Here is a 16,730-nt window from a genome sequence, read left to right as displayed (position 1 = left end):
TATTGTTTAATATGAAAGAAATACCCATTGCAAGTGCCTAAAGTTCTATTTGAATTTCTTTTGACTGTCCAAAAGAAACAAAAATAATTTTACATATAATGCATAAACAGAGAAATCTATAATTTTTCATCAATCCATTAATAAGATAATAAAATAAGATAAGATGTACTTCATGAATCCCAATTTGGACGATAACATGGTGAAAAAACCTCACGAACTCCAGAATTAACATTATGTTTTCTGTTTTCTGAACACACATACTCCAAATACACAGCTGTAATCACTTCATTTTCCACACAAGCTCTCACTGACCTCCCCCGCAGGGTTTGGAGCACTGAGACCAGCTCTTCAGTGCCCACTCATAGGTGTCCAGTTCAGCCAAGAGAACATTGTTGTTGGTGATAAGCGGTAACAGGTCCTCATGTATGATATACTTATACGTCAGGCTAATCTTGGTGTCTTCTTCCTGAGGAATGACCTGCAACAAAGTGAAGGACAGTTATTAGAAAAACAATTAAACTCAGGAAAAAGCTCAAGGGAAAAATAATGAGCGCGTTCCAGTCCCACTCACCAGCACTACGATGCCTTCATGCAGAGGACCAGTTGTTTTCACCGTCTCCTTCTCACCATCGAGGGAATACTCCCACTGTAAACCGTTTTCGATGAAGGTCTTTGTTTCCGCTTCTTCACTTTTTGAATTCAGTATAAAGATTCCAGTAACTTGATTCTTCACGGCTGTTGATGATGAGTGAAAGATAAAACGTGTGGTGAGAAAGAGAGGGTTCACATGGTGAAGTTATAGTTTCATTCGTTAGAAATCTCCACCATCAAACAGTAATTTGGGATCAATCTCTCCCCCGCAGAACAACTCTGAGATTTTCCCTTGAGCAGGGAACGTGTAAGTATGCATTTTGAGATGTTTGCCGCTGTGGTTAGCCAACAGTAATGTCTCCAAGTTGTGTGTCATCTCTAATTCCCATGAGCTAATAAAAGCCAGAGGAAAGGAGCAGAGGAGAGCGGAGAGAAAAGGGCTGAATGCCACGAGATCCTGACGCACCATCGTCGGCCATACAGAGAGCTATTGTAAATTGAAAGGTTGCAATTTCTCAACATTATGGAGTCTCATTTCTCACATTGCTTTGTACTCCAATATGCAATTACAGATAAAGCCTTCATGAAAGCCATTAGTGCAGCAGTGCAGCTGAAATCTAAAAGCTTGTCTTCCTTTTATTTCATTAGAATAGCACCTGTGATGAATACACAAATGTCTCTGATAATCTGTTGGAATGAATAATATAGAAAGCAGCTTCCTGGGAAAACAAATTGTAATTATATTTCTTTGTTCTTTGTATAAACACCTTTATTGGACTGAGCCTTTAGTTTAAAAAAAAAAGGTGCTGTTTTCCAAATATAATTTTTTAATGCATTTATTTGGACTAGTGAAAGAAAATGACAAAGATAGAAATCTTAAAATCTGAAGCTGTTCGTGTTTTTGCGTGTTTTGGGTGGAAAGGACCTTTATGTCCTTTTGTATAGAGTAAAGACATTGAACTCGCTGACCCTGCACTCTGGTCTGTAATGACATTGTACAGCCAGCCTCACCCTGACCCAGTAATAACAAACATGCGATGTGTTATCAAACACACACACACAATCACATACAGACAAATAAAAGAACCCTAGAACCTTGGAAAAACTTGGGTTTTATATTATTAAGTTCTTGTCACAAACCAATTGTGTTACTAAGAATCTGGTTTGGTGAAAAAGAACATACTCACCAACTATATGAGGGGAAGTTTCGTTTTCTTCGATAACAATGTGGCGAGCTCCCATTGGGATATCGAACATTTTCAGCATTCCTAATAAGACAAAGAGACACGGTTTAGCAGGGAGCCTAAAACAGTAGGCTCATTTTCTGTAATAGCAGCCAATTATTTCTGAATCAAGACTTGAAGCAGAACCTTTTGTTTCCTTGTTTAAAGACAGGCAAACACAGAGGATTGAGGAGATATGTTTCAGGCTACTGGATTGTTTTTTTCTGAATGTAAATGATGATAATTACCGTTCTTTTTGGGGGTCTTGGTGAGAGTCAGCTTCACGGTGCGACAGTGTGAGTTGTCCCCCTCACACACTCCACATTTGTCCTCTTGTTTGTAAGAGCCGACCTCCTTGTCGCAGCCTACATGCTACGAGGGGGAAAGGCGGAAGCAATCAAACAGGGGCAACACTTTCATGCAAACTGAGATATTCCATAGGGAAAATGATGCCATGTGCAAACGCTGTACGCATCTGTGTTTGGAGGTTTAAGATGATGGAAATTGGAAACACACCCAGACATAAGCGTGCCAAGCAGCAAAAATATAAGTCTCCACTTTATGTCCAAGGTGAATTCTGAGACAAAATAATGTCGGTGTGTTTGGAGCAGCATTTTAATCATAAAAAGACACTCTAGTAAAGGCAATAAGGGCAAGTTTAATATCTAAACTTTATTTATTATTTCATGCATTAGAGATCTGATCTTGGTCATAGAACATGTATAGAAGTCAGAACTGCATGTTTTATAAATTCATATTCATTTTATGGTTTTTACTAAGCATCTTAAACAATGTATTTTGCATTCATACAAATGTATTATAAGGCCTTTAATTTGCCACTAAGTTGGTGTGTGTCATTTGAGTTTCTACGTACCAGACACTCTCCTCGGGCACACACGCTGTAGGGCTCCGAGTAGCTGCAGCGGGTCCCATCATGCATCACCTGGTTCATGAACACCACCTCTCCGGTCTCCTTTGACTTGCAGCTGAGCTCACACTTACGGGCGTCTGAAAAGACAAAAACACAAACCTTGGTTGCTGCAAAAATCTTAAAGGTCACCTATCATACAAAATCCACTCCCCTGTCCCTCTGTGTAAAGAGATTCTGAAAGTTTCAGGAAAAAAGATTCGCTCACTTTTTGTCCTGATCCATTTATATAAAAACCTGTCTGAAAATGAGCTGATCGGATTTTGTCCACTTTATGATTATGATTTTTTGGCTTGGTGATTGGTTATCAATCACCAACCAAGGTAACCCCCCCCCCCCCCCATTATCACCTGAATCTCCTCCTAGAGCACCATTGTGTTCTTTTTAACCAAATATCTCTCAGAGGGGCGTGGCTCCTTATTTTCATCTAAAGCTGTGCTTCTCAAAGTGTGGTCCGCGAGCGCCCCCTAGTGGTCCGTGAGTGTATTGGTAAAATTTCACATTTGAAATAAATAAATACATTTAAGTTTTCCGCACTCTCGCAGGAATATCTCCGCAATGGAGCGAGCTTAAGTTTCCCTTTGATTGCATGATATAGCCCAGATAAACACCTTCATCACACATGTGACCACTTGTTTGTACCATTTTCAGGCGAGTTGTAAAAAACGATGTGTTTTTGGATATTTGTGGAGTTAGGTGGTCCGCGAGTGTTTTTGTATTGGTTAAGTGGTCCTTGGTATGAAAAAGTTTGAGAAACACTGATCTAAAGTAACAGACAGAGAATCAGCACTTTTGAAACAGGGCTGAAACAGAGGGGATTATGGGATGTACACAATACATTTCGAGACGAGTTTGTATATATCTGAGGCCTATAATATATTGATGAAAAACAGTATAATAGAGGACCTTTGAGACTCTGAGAAAGACATCAGCAGGACCTGAATCTAAATATGCGTGAGAGCAGTCCCTCCTGCAAATGTAATCTTTCCACTTGTTGTGGCTCTAAAGCAAACCTCCGAAAGAGAGAGAGCCAGCTCTGCTTCGCTCTGTACAGGCTTACCATCTGGGTGCTCGTACGGCAGCCAGGTGTGCTTGATGTTTTTGTGGTATTTGTTGCTCCTCTGGATGCACTGCCGAGCTCGGAAGTCTTCATAAGGGCCAGCACACTCCTCCATGTTGCACATCTTGTAGTCAAAAGCAGAACCGGGGCAATCTCGACCTCCATAGGCAGGCCTGATGGATGACAACAAGAAAATAAAGATGTTTTTCATCATGATGTGCCCAGAGATCCAAAGATTGTCCTTCCTGGTGTGAGTCCAGGAGGTTTGGCTGGATTTGAAAACTATGGGAGCTTTATGAGATGGAACAAATAGTATGTGCAAAACAGCTCCAAAGCAAAAATATATAAAAAGATAAATACCTGCAGTGACCCTTTCAATTAATTGAATATCTTTTTCTCTACTCATACGTCATACATCTTACAGTAATGATTACTTATTGTCCTTATGAGACATAATATTGATAATATTTTAACTGGACAAAACTTTAAAAAGTCAAACTGTATTATAATTCTACTCGAATGGTCAGTCAATCTGATACTGGTTATGAATAAACCATAGCAATCACAACTGTGTGTGGGAGCAATGCTACAGTTTGTACTGTGGTATTGTAATGTTGATCATACACCCCTAGCATAATGATTTCACAATTTCTGAACATCACTGGTTCTGAGGCCTATCCGTGCACATCTGCTAGGGGAAAGTTTAACAAAGTTGGTCTCGGACAAGCGAGTCTGCCTTATATTATGGTTGTTTTGAAACAGGAGACACATTTCTTAGTGTAAAACAGGTCTGCCGTGGCCTATTAAACAAACCAGGAACCTGCCGATCACAGTGAACTGAATAACTCACACTGAATGATTAAAAACGTTCATAATTTGTCTTTGATTCTAGTAAAAATCTAATCTAACTTTCCGTTATAATTATGCGCCCACGTACAGTCGACCATGGATAACAATGGTTAAGGCTGTATAATCAGTTGGAGTGAACTAAAACAAAGCTAAGATTTCATCAAGTATTAATATAAACACGAACAGGTTGGCATATATACAAAACAGTAGCGGACTGGTTTAACACTTTGAAGTAAAGTTTTTGTTTCAGCCAACTTAATCAAAGCCAGCGCTGGATCAAAAACTCCCTCTGCTCTCCAGCTCTGCATTCATACTTTAACAGCACGCCACCATCTGTTGGATGAACGTACCGGGAGCATATAAACTATTTGGCCCCCGAAAACGTAGCTGATTTCGTTTCAGTGCGTTCTCTTTTTCAGCAGAACTCACGGTGGGTTGTTGCATTGTCTGCTGCGGGAGCGGACTCCACCTCCACATGTCCTGGAGCAGAAACCGAAATCTGACCAGGAGCCCCAACTCCCGTCGTGGCCCTGAGGCTGCTGGCTGAACCTCCAGATGCAATGGCCCTTGAAGCACCACTAAGAATATCACAAAGACGGGAGAAAAGACAGCGTTCGAAAATAAAGACAGAAATGTCAAAAAAAAAGTCCAGACTAATCATCAGTGACATTTGAAACCATTTCAGTACTTCTCATTATTTCCCCTCTTCAGAGAGCTCCATTGTAGGGAAATAAAAGAATAATTGAAAGCTGATTTAGAGGTTTCTCACCTTTCCGGGGGCACACTCGGTTCCATCCACCGGAGGACCTTTTTTGGTTTTACAAAAGTACTGATTGTCGGGGTGACTGCACCACAATTGCTTGCAAGGATCGTAGGTTCGAAACTAAAGAACAGAGATTATGAGCTTCAGTTATTCTTATTGGAAATGTTTACAGACTCAGCCCTTGAACATTTCCATTGGTTTGAATAATTTAAAGAAATGAAAGGTTTTCATTCAAATAAAGGTCACCTAAATTGCAGACTGAGGTTACACAATTGTGATTCAGCCTATTCATGAGAGTATTGCAACATGTATATATTACAAACTGGGTGTCCGTGTTGACTTCCACTGAGAGGAAGTTTCCTGCCTTTCTATTGGAGCACAACTGTCTCTTAAATGTAAAACCTCAAAACAGTTAATGTGTCTATATAGTCGGTATTTGTATTGTAGTATCATACCATTATCTCTTGTAATGCATTCACAGCTTTTCTGGTCATGTAATAGACTTTCATGGGATTTCTGCTGATTAAAGGGGTACATAAATCAAAACAATCAATCAATAATTTAGGGATGACACAGGTATAAAGGACTTACAGCGGTGCACATTTTATAACCAACACCAAAATCAAAGCGGCACTGCTCGTCCATTGAATAATTTATTCCGGGGAGCTCAGGAAGCTTGGGCCACTTGTGTTTGAAGGGATCATCCAGCAGGCAGTCATATGAGCTGAAGACAAGACAAGAGCAACAGTGTCATATAGAGAGACCTTTGGAGAGATATGGAGTAAGTAAAACAAAAAAAACACAATTACATCAGGCTGCTTCACACATAAGCTGTGCAGCGTAAAAAGCAATTTGTGCAGTGAAGAAGTGATAGAGTGGGAGACACAGAACATACTGGATGTATCGATTGAGCTCCTGCTTGCTGCAACGTGACCAGTGATAGCGGTGGAACGCTGCTTGGACGAGTGGCGCCATAATGCTGCCCATACTGGTCTCATCAGCACAGCGATTCCCCTGTCCGTCATGCTCCATGCCGAGCCTAGTGGGGGAGGGGGGGGAGGTTTATTGTACAGCAAGGTTAAAGGGAACAGAACACCATACTAATTGAGTACAGATAGAAGTGGTATTGTCTGTCAGTTGGCCTCAATACTTTTCCACTGATCAGATATGTTCTTATCTAAAACCATGTATTTATACTGTATTCTCAAGTTTAGCAGCTGCATCAATATATTGTGCTTCGAGAAGTTCTGTAGATTTTGCAAAACGAACATAAGGTGAAAAGTGCAACAGTTGGTGAAAGAAATCCAAACCACATTACATTACATTACATTGCATTTAGCTGACGCTTTTATCCAAAGCGACTTACAGTAATGACATAATGTCAATTTTTTCAAGGTACATGATGAAGATTTTAATATATGATGTCTCTATTAGCTGCATAGAGTCCACCACTAACAGTTCTGTTGGTTGAATCCCTCGTAACATGCTGACATTTCCAAGGTCTTTTTGGGAGAAGGGGTGGGATGTGTAATTAATTAGGTAGATCATTTGTTTATATATCATTTGTACGTCATCATTTGTACGTCAATAATATTTTTGTTTATCAATTTGATATTGCTTAAGATGTATCATAATTCTCTTGTTTCATTTCATTATTTTTTGTATTATTGTTTTACACATTTAAAATAAATCAAATCAAATCAAAAAAATGAAAATTCAGCTTGAGCTCTGAACATTATGTTATAAGTTATTGATGCAGTGACACAGCCTGCTGAGGGGAAGCTGTTATTAAATGCCAACATAATAATTCATATTTTCTTCTTACTGGCAGTGACAAAGGAGGGAATCTGTTTTGTTCTTTGTACTGACCAATAACTAACATGATGTCTACAGGAGTTCATTAAATAACATCCTGTAATATGTCATGAATCATTCCTTGTGATCTGATTTCTCAGAGTTCACATAAATCATGTTGGTTAAATCGGCCAACTTCAAATAAGAATGCAATCAATATTGTCAAATGAATAACCATCTTTGCTTAATCAAACAACAACACCTGTATTGTAAATATCATATGCAGCATCTGACTACTAGATAGTGAGCAGTGTTGCAATCATCTTAGTAAAATGTGATGTACTGGTTTGCTTTTGGAAACCTGCCCATGGATCGGGATGATACAATGCTGTTTCATGCATAGAACTTCAAGTATTGAAAGTCATGTTTTTGTTATGTGATCCCTGATAAATGAATAAATAGGACACTCAATGCATCTGCAGAAATAAGTTATGATATTGTGTTTCTTTTGCTTAGTTTTTATTGTAGATTTCCTTCTTTTCTTCTTTGCTTCCTGACGTGTGTGGGTTCTTGTACTCGTTGTTATTATATATAAACCTCTGAAGTACTCTGACCTTATCGAAAGTTGATTTCGAGGAGAAAGAAAAAAGTTGTAGTAGACTAAATGCTCTATGTGTATGAAGCTGAATGCTTCTTCGTTATTTTCTTATGGATGTGAACCTTGGCTTGAAATGTCTCTAAAATCTATTGAGACGATCTTCAAGTACCTCAGAATATTTTTTTTTCTTTAGAATCTTTTTTATTGAAAGCAAGCATTAGAATATGCTTATTTTATTGGGAGAAAAACTATGTTTTTATGTGGAATGAAAGAGTTGTTTTGCTAGATTTATTAATTGAAGCGTAGAGTTTGTGCGATGATTTGATCCATGAAATATATGCCTCTTAATGGGAAACATTCCAAATGAAATACGATTATTCAGATGAACAGCTGCTCCGATATGGCTGCCTCTATGTGTTAATCTTACAGATAAAACATCCAACAGGCTGATGGAGGCAGTGGATTCCAAAGAAAGTACTCTAAATCAGCAAAGATTTCTCATTTAATTGCACCACATTGCATTTAAAAATCTTAGTCATCCTTTCTGGATAATAGGATTATTAAATATGGCATTTTTCTTTCATAAACGTATTTCTCTCTAAGGAAGAATACGGCTTTAATAAGCAAAGTGCCCCTCATAATATTAAAGAATTATCTTGATTTGAGCAAAACCGGCGTGATTAATCGGTCGTTGGTTATTTTTCAAGCTAATGACCATTCTCTCCTCATTATTTTAAGTCTATTTCAATATTTTGACATGTTTGGCTGAGACTAGCACTAATAAAGGTTACATTTAATTAGAAATACATTTTAATCAGATTGTTGTTCACATGCATCATAAAAAACGTTTTATTTCTTACTGTTTAGCATAGTAGTTATCATTTAAACGGAAGGAAAGGGGGGAAAATATGTGAATACAATCTGATTATTATGCTGATTCGTTTAGTTTATTTGCACATATACACTTTTGTAAAAGACAGTAAGAATTTAAGGACAAATTCGGGAGAGGTTAGAAACCAAAAAAGGTCCCCTATTATATATCAATAATCGTTTAAAAAATAAGAAGAATTATGATTAATAAGTCAAGTTACTTACTAAATTGCACTTTCTTTTGTTTGTTTGGTTTCTTTTAAAATGAAAATTAAATGTTTTAATCAAATCTTATGCTTTTGTAATGATTGGATCCCTTACCTTCCATAGGCCAATAACTTCACATTAAATTAATTATGTGGAGGACATTTTCCGTCTAATATTACAGTGAAGCTGACATTACATGTGCATTTCAACTGTGTCTCTCAGTAAGCCTGAGGGAAAAATTCAGTTCTCTAAAAGCACTGAACCACATCACCATTACAATGTTAATGTCATCCAGTTTTGTCAAAGTCACACAATCAATCACAGAGTTAGTCATTCACTGACAGGCTCAGCATGGAGTCCGTCCAATTTACCCCTGCAGCGGGTTGGATTTCTGCCCTGTTCCTCTGATTTATTGTCATTCAAGTCTGCCTGACACTTACTCAATGTTTGCTCGCACAGTTCACAGACATTAGCTAACAAGCCTTAGAGACTAATAAGGCTGCGGCCCCACGAGGACGAATTCGGTCGTTTGCGTTACTGTTTAGTGTCATATAGACCGTTCGGCCACACGAGGACGACCGAATATGGCACTAAACGACTGAGGAAACGACAACGGGTCCCAAGGTGGATAATAAGAGGAGATACAATCTGTGAAATGGACCAAAATATCAACATGAAGTACTTTTTGAGCACAGGCAGAAGCTGCTAATAAATCCAACTGAAGCTCCACCACTTGACAGACAGTGGATACACCCTACTGCTACCTTCAACTGAAGCCACAGAGCTGTAACTAAATACTGTGATGTAGTAATGGACTTCAAGAAATGGTCTGATACTTGTCAGGAGTGTGAGAATGGGGAAATCAATCAAATTCCTTGTTGGTCAATTGAAAGTTATCAGCACGTAGCTAGTTAGCTTAGCATAAAGAGTGGAAAAAGCTAGTCTGTCCACAATAAACTAAATCAGCCTGTACTTCTGAAGCACATTAGTCCGCATTAGCACAAGTAGTATCTTGTTTGATGAATCTAAAGTCCACAAATGATCATTGTGGGTTTTTTGGCAGTTATGTGATGATAAGTGGCTAGTAGTTGAAATGTGTTACCTTGTTCAGAGCAAGCCATAGCTGTTTTCTTCCTGTTTCCAGTTTATCTTTATTTATATATTTCCTATGTTTTGATTACACGAATCAAGTCACTATGGCAGTTCACATGGACAAGGCATTACTTCGAGCCTCCACCTGCTCAAGGCCCCTGTTTCGTTTTACTTCAGCTTGGGAATGAGTTATCAAATCATCTTTAATTTGGAACTTGACAGTTTGTAGATTATATTGTTGGCAATATGATCATTTGGAGTTACTGATAGTTGAAGCAGGGGCATTTCATGATTCAAGGAGACTCTTGTGCGCAAGACTGAACCAGAACTGAGGAAAGATTTAATCATGTTGAAGTCATGAATTGCATTTCATATGCAAACATGAATAATTTAGGTTTTCATTTAATTTATGGTGCAGTAGGACTACATTATATTGAAAGGTGTTTCCTATCATATCAGGAGGGGACAAAACAAAAGAAACATCACTCAACAAAATGTGGGAAAACACCACTTACTATCGCCCCAAGGCCTAATACTTAAACATATCATTTCTATAACAACAGAAAATGAGTATTATAGGCATAATAGAAATAGACTTCATGGCTTAACATATGGAATTGCATTAGACCAGGGGTGTGAAACTCAAGGCCCAAGAGCTTGCAAAGAATATAATAGGTTTATCATACGGTTACATGCAGCTTTACAGAAGCACGTTGCCCATAAACTACATGTTCCACAATGCATCTCATTTTGTGTCATGCACACTGAAGAGACTTGCAATTATTTGCCCTAGACTTCTACTTTCAGACATAGTTAATTATGAAGTTATTACCCTATTCGATAATAATCCAATGCAGAGGCAATAATGTAATATAATACATTATTTTATCTATATGATATATTTATATATATTTTATATAGTTACAACCGGCCCTTTGAGTGCAACAATAATGCTAATGTCGCCCGCGATGAAAGTATGGGATTAGTTTTGTATCATAAAGATAAAGCAACACTTTTTCAGAATAAAGCAAAACTATGAGTTTAAAAGAAGAAACAAACTGAGTCAAGCAAAATAAAATAAATTTCAAAAATAAAACTATAAGTTGCAAACAAATCATTTGTGTAATCATGTGAACTATAAGTCTTTTTTCTTTGTTTTAACATAGGTTTTTGTTTGCAGTTCTTGTTTCTTCTTTCTCAATGATCAGACTTTTGCTCTCGCTGCAGCTTTCTCTTTTGCGCTCCCTCATTTTTTGTTTGAGATTCTGACACAAACCTCCCAGGTGGGCGGGACTTTCAGGGGTGCGTCCCCATTGGCTACTCAGTTTTTGAGTGACAGCCCAGTCCTCCAGCGATTGTACAGTGCAGGCAGCTGCGGTGCGGTAGCTAGCTGAGCGTGGACAGAAGACCCCCAGAAGAACCAGCATTTCAATTATTATAATACTACAAGTGAAAATATATGTAAGTATTGATCATGTGTTGTTTGTGCTATACGTTCTGTTTCTTTATTGTGTTAAGTGAGAAGTAAATCTGTGATCCATAACAATGCAAACTAAGTAGCCTAACAGTTAGCTAGATAGCTAGCAGTGAGTGAGCATTCAGACACCGGCGCACACACTCAAACAGACTCGTGTGCCTGTCTCTACCAACAGCTTTTCATGATTCTGTTTAGATATGCAAGTATAAGCCATGATAGCTTATTTTATTAACACACTAATTTGATATGAAAATCAATGGAGGCTGAGTTAACTTTGTAGGAAAACCTACCGTCCATGAGCTGTGTTTTATTTGTTAACTTCATATTTTTCATTTCCTAACACATTTATTTTCCTCTCATATTAACAGTGTGGATCATTGAGACAGCGTGGCGTCCAGAGTCTCCTTATCCCGTTTTCCCACTTCCTCTGAGGGGACAGCACGGAGGGGGGGGCATGAAGAAAGAACTGCACCAGCTTCATCCACGCTAGCGTTACTGTTATCACTGGCTCAGTGTCATTTCATTTGACCAAATGTCTTTACATATACATTTAATAGATTGTATTATTGTCCACCTTTTTGTTTTATGTCCTTTTATTTAAAACATTTTTTGAGACTTCATCTTCTGGTTCAAATTTCAATAAATGTAATTTGTATAATCACTCTTTTGTCTTTATTCTACATGAAAATGTTAGAGATGCCATTCAAATCTGTTGATTATTCATATCTTCCTCAGGCTAGGAATAGTATGTCGAATTTTTACATTTTTCTCACAGGATATAGAATGAAACAACACCGGTTTTATCCATTGTGTATGAATGCTTCAGCTCTTCAGACCAACATAGTAAGATGTGAGCATGTTCCTAATTGTGTTGGTATGCAACCTAGGTCTGGTCTGTTTAATAAAGCAAATCTGCCACTTTTATATTGCAGAATTTGTTCAATTAAAGCAGTCTTTAATTGTTTGTCCTAAACATAGCAATATATGCTTTTTAAATGTAACATGTCTTTGAAAATTAATAGTATACAGTTTATATTGTGCATCACCTTTAGCTTAAAAATACATAGATGTGTTTTTTTAATCTATAAAATAAATAGACAGACACTTTATCAATCCCAAATTGGGAAATTATTTAACAGCAGCAGTGTTCAGGTATTAAAATATTTAAAGTTGGAATAAAGTATGAACTACACATCACAAGTATAATGCACTGCAATCCATAAAATAAGTCCAATATGTTCATGAAAACTCCCCAGGAGACACCGACACAAACGTGGCCGAGTGGACTCCGGAGTTTGCTGCATGAGTTGCACTGTATGATCTGTGGTGTAGTGGGCTGTCACTCAAAAGCTGAGTAGCCAATGGGGACACACCCCTGAAAGTCCCGCCCACCTGGGATGTTTGTGTCAAAATCTCAAACAAAAAATGAGGGAGCGCAAACGAGAGAGCTGCAGCGAGAGCAAAAGTCTGATCATTGAGAAAGAAGAAACAAGAACTGCAAACAAAAACCTATGTTAAAACAAAGAAAAAATACTTATAGTTTACATGATTACACAAATGATTTGTTTGCAACTTATAGTTTTATTTTTGAAATTGATTTTATTTTGCTTGACTTAGTTTTTTTTTCTTTTAAACTCATAGTTTTGCTTTATTCTGAGAAAGTGTTGCTTTATCTTTATGATACAAAACTAATCCCATAAAATTGAGCTTGACACCCCTGCATAACAGGCAATAGGTTTAAACATGCAGTTGAAGTACATACCTACGTACACAAGTTCATATGAATATTTGTACATTTAATAAGTCTAAGTTTAAGTTTAAGTCTAATAAATTTGGACAGCATATTGACTGGCTGATGCTAATGCTGACTGCGGTCAAGCCAGCCTCCACTCGGGAAAACCTAGTCAAGCCAGCCCGCACGTGATATTGCGGTGCGCGAATATCCTATGCATTATGGTAGAATCCTGGAAACACTGCCTTCAAAATAAAAGCACTTACTCGGTCAATAACATATACACCAAAATAACATACCAAACATATTAAATTAAGAAATATGTACTATATAATGTGATCAATAATTATTTAAAACAAACTACGTATAACTATCACATTATAAATGAGTGAATGTAAAACTTAAGGAGTTTGAAATATCTATTGTATGAGCTATCATCCCTCTGTGTTAAGATGAGAATAAATCAAAAACTGTTCAGCATCAAAGACTCATCTCACTCCAGGGTGATAGCAGGACACCCCATCTAGTAACTCAGAAAAAATCAGGACATTCTGATGTACAGTTTCAAAATAAAAGACCTTTGAAGTCTCATATATGAGCTATCATCCCTCTGTGTTTAGATGATAATAAAACAAAAACAGTCCAGTATCAAAGACTCATTTCACCCCAGGCTGGTAGCAGGACACCCCAAAGTAGGGTAGCTCATATATGAGACTTCAAAGGTCTTTTATTTTGAAACTCTACATCAGAATGTCCTGATTCTTTCTGAGTGACTAGATGGGGAGTCTTTGATACTGGACAGTTTTTGTTTTATTCACATCTAAAAACAGAGGGATGATAGCTCATACAATAGATATTTCAAAGGTCTTTTATTTTGAAACTCCTTAAGTTTTACATTCACTCATTTATAATGTGGTAGTTATACGTAGTTTGTTTTAAATAATTATTGATCACATTATATAGTACATATTTCTTAATTTAATATGTTTGGTATGTTATTTTGGGGTATATGTTATTGACCGAGTAAGTGCTTTTATTTTGAAGGCAGTGTTTCCAGGATTCGACCGTAATGCATAGGATATTCGCGCACCGCAATATCACGTGCGGACTGGCTTGACTAGGTTTTCCCGAGTGGAGGCTGGCTTGACCGCAGTTAATGCTGAGGCAAGCTGAGGCAGCTTTATTTTCATCAAACAACAGCGTCCTTAAAGGGCTCCACCTTTGATTACAGACTACCATGCATATCTACCGCCATAATTGGACGCAGTTAGAGCAGCGAGACCCTTCTGGTCCTTTCATCCTTATTCCATTACTCACACATGGCCGGTTTCGTGAGCAACCACAAAGGCGGAGGAGAAGCCGTCCTCGTGGTTCAGAGTGCAGCTCCTCAGTGGGTGGCACATCCCTGTCACTGGAGCGTAACCTGGGCAACAGAAAAGACCACACAGCCCTAATAATCAAGTACCAGGATGACGGTTGTGACATTCTCGTGGAGTGTTTTTAATCATGGTGGAAGATTGGAGCTATGTGAGATCTATGTGATCGCAGGCACTGTGATGGTTTTAATCGTTCTTTGGTACATACACAACAAATAAATGTCAAGAGGCTGTGATGATGGCTTTGAATGCGTCTTTCAATGGTAAACCCACTTGTCTATTAAGTTGGACTGCTTTAATCTGATACAAAAGGTTTTGTTAAGGCTTTTTCTACAAGCTCTCAAACTAAAGTTGAACTAAAGTGAGTCTCTAATGAGGTAGCTGTAACATGTGAAGTTATACAGAGTGAAGGATTATGGCAGTAAGTCAAGATGCCATTCAATTATTATAAAATACTTCTTTATAAAGAATGTACCCTTAGACTCCAATAGGGCTGTGACGGATGTGAAGCTTCTGTCTGACAGCTTTTAGGATGAACACCTTCCCACTGTGCATTAAAAAAATCCCCAAGTAAACAGCAAGCTCAGAAGCCTGTCATCATTGCAGCTGGCATCCAGCCCCGCATCACAACTTTTCTTTCACACAGTTCACGAAACTTTTAAGCAAAGCACAAACATTAAACATGACCCGATCAAGAGGTGTGCAGCGATTCAGCTCAGCATTTTGGTTTGGTTCAGAAGCACCCTTGTTCTGGCCTCCTTTTGGCGGCTTTACAGATCATTTTCATGCTTTCTGACCGTCTGAAGACCTTTTTTTGGCATGCAGGTAAAAAGCAGAAATTCAGCAGACAGACAGCCAGCGATGAACAGTCTTAAAAAGCATCAGGATATTTTGATGGTGTTGAAAAAGAGAAATGTTTGCAGCTGGTCAGCCATAGCAGAGCTTTTCTTTTGTTGCTACAGTGTGATATGATGATGTTTATGAAGGCCAGTTTCTGATCCAGCTGCTTTTTTCTAAATGACAACAACATAGGCATATTTGATGCTGCAATGAAGCAAAACATGAAAGCAGTGTGGACCTTTATCTGAAAGGCAGATAAAAGAAACTCAATACAATGCAGAATGGGTTCCCATCAAGGGAGGCTTTGCACATTGAAGCGTTAAGGTGCAGCAGCAACAGCTAGGGGTCAAAAATGTGTTTCTACTGCTGATGTCATGAGTGAGGAGAGAGGTGCTCTCTGTCATCTGGTTGATAAACTACTAAAGCAACTGATGGGCAATTAAGTCCTTGGCAAAGAGAGCATTTCAAAAACACTTGACGTCATTCACAAGAATTGATCACAGTGTATTATCTGTGTACAAACCTTTATTCAGTTTATTTGCTTTGCAGCTTCTCCACAAACTGAACAGATTTCTCTTCTCCTTATCCCAAAGCCACAATGTCAGTATTTGGATATAGAATCTATCATCTTACAGCTAAACTTTGACAAGACAGTGTGATGTCTGCTCGTGACCCTGAGACACAGCGTCGGACCCAGCCCAACACAGCGCAAGGTGCCATAGAAACCGCGCTTGTTATGAACATAACACAACAGCAGCTATGGCAACATCTGGAGGTGTGACAAGCAAACCAGGTAGCCTTAGGTTATCCTCTAAACATGACACGTGTGCTTTAAAAGTTAAAAATACACACAGGTCAATGCTAAATATTGAACTTGAGCACAGAGGATGTTTGTTCATTCGGGACCAAGATTCTCTGGCAGTTTTGCTGCTCGCTTCAAATATTGTTTTGAAGGGCTGAAAAGAAGAAATACAGCATGAGACAAACGCTGAACATGTATGTTAAGAAACTCCTCCAAACGATTGCATACATGGGGTATTAGGAGTAAGTAGAGATGAGTTCACACTGAACTTCACACAACTAAATATAAAAAAACAGTTAGTTTACATAAATCAGAAATTAACAATCATTTCTGTTTTTCTCTACATGCCAAAAAAAACCTTCTTGAAGAAAATCAATCTCAATTGTTCATATCCAGGGTGGCATCAATGTCAAGGTCAGCAAGGTGTTGGAAAGATAATGAGTATTTATTTTCCTGCGAGCTTGCCCTAAGCAGAGTTGGGTTTTTGACCTTATCTGCAGCCTTCGCGTCTATGTTTCCTTTGACCTT

General features: G+C 38.2%; 1 protein-coding gene across 2 annotated transcripts in view; it reads right to left on the bottom strand.

Moving 5' to 3' along the window:
• LOC117464831 (A disintegrin and metalloproteinase with thrombospondin motifs 14) overlaps positions 1-16,730 on the bottom strand; it is a 55,403-nt gene that overhangs the window by 5,674 nt on the left and 32,999 nt on the right. For both annotated transcript variants that reach the window (XM_034107537.1, XM_034107538.1), the window contains exons 7-17: positions 14,502-14,607; positions 6,310-6,453; positions 6,006-6,138; positions 5,421-5,534; positions 5,081-5,229; positions 3,803-3,975; positions 2,689-2,822; positions 2,063-2,186; positions 1,779-1,859; positions 572-735; positions 313-478 (exon numbers count right to left, since the gene is read on the bottom strand). In XM_034107537.1, coding sequence (XP_033963428.1) covers positions 313-478; positions 572-735; positions 1,779-1,859; positions 2,063-2,186; positions 2,689-2,822; positions 3,803-3,975; positions 5,081-5,229; positions 5,421-5,534; positions 6,006-6,138; positions 6,310-6,453; positions 14,502-14,607 — 1,488 coding nt within the window. The remainder of the gene's footprint in view (positions 1-312; positions 479-571; positions 736-1,778; positions 1,860-2,062; positions 2,187-2,688; positions 2,823-3,802; positions 3,976-5,080; positions 5,230-5,420; positions 5,535-6,005; positions 6,139-6,309; positions 6,454-14,501; positions 14,608-16,730) is intronic.

Source organism: Pseudochaenichthys georgianus, chromosome 19 (assembly GCF_902827115.2).
Source record: "Pseudochaenichthys georgianus chromosome 19, fPseGeo1.2, whole genome shotgun sequence".
Lineage (NCBI taxonomy): Eukaryota > Metazoa > Chordata > Actinopteri > Perciformes > Channichthyidae > Pseudochaenichthys > Pseudochaenichthys georgianus.
Note: the sequence above shows the minus strand (reverse complement) of the source record. Positions and strands in the feature narration are given on the sequence as shown.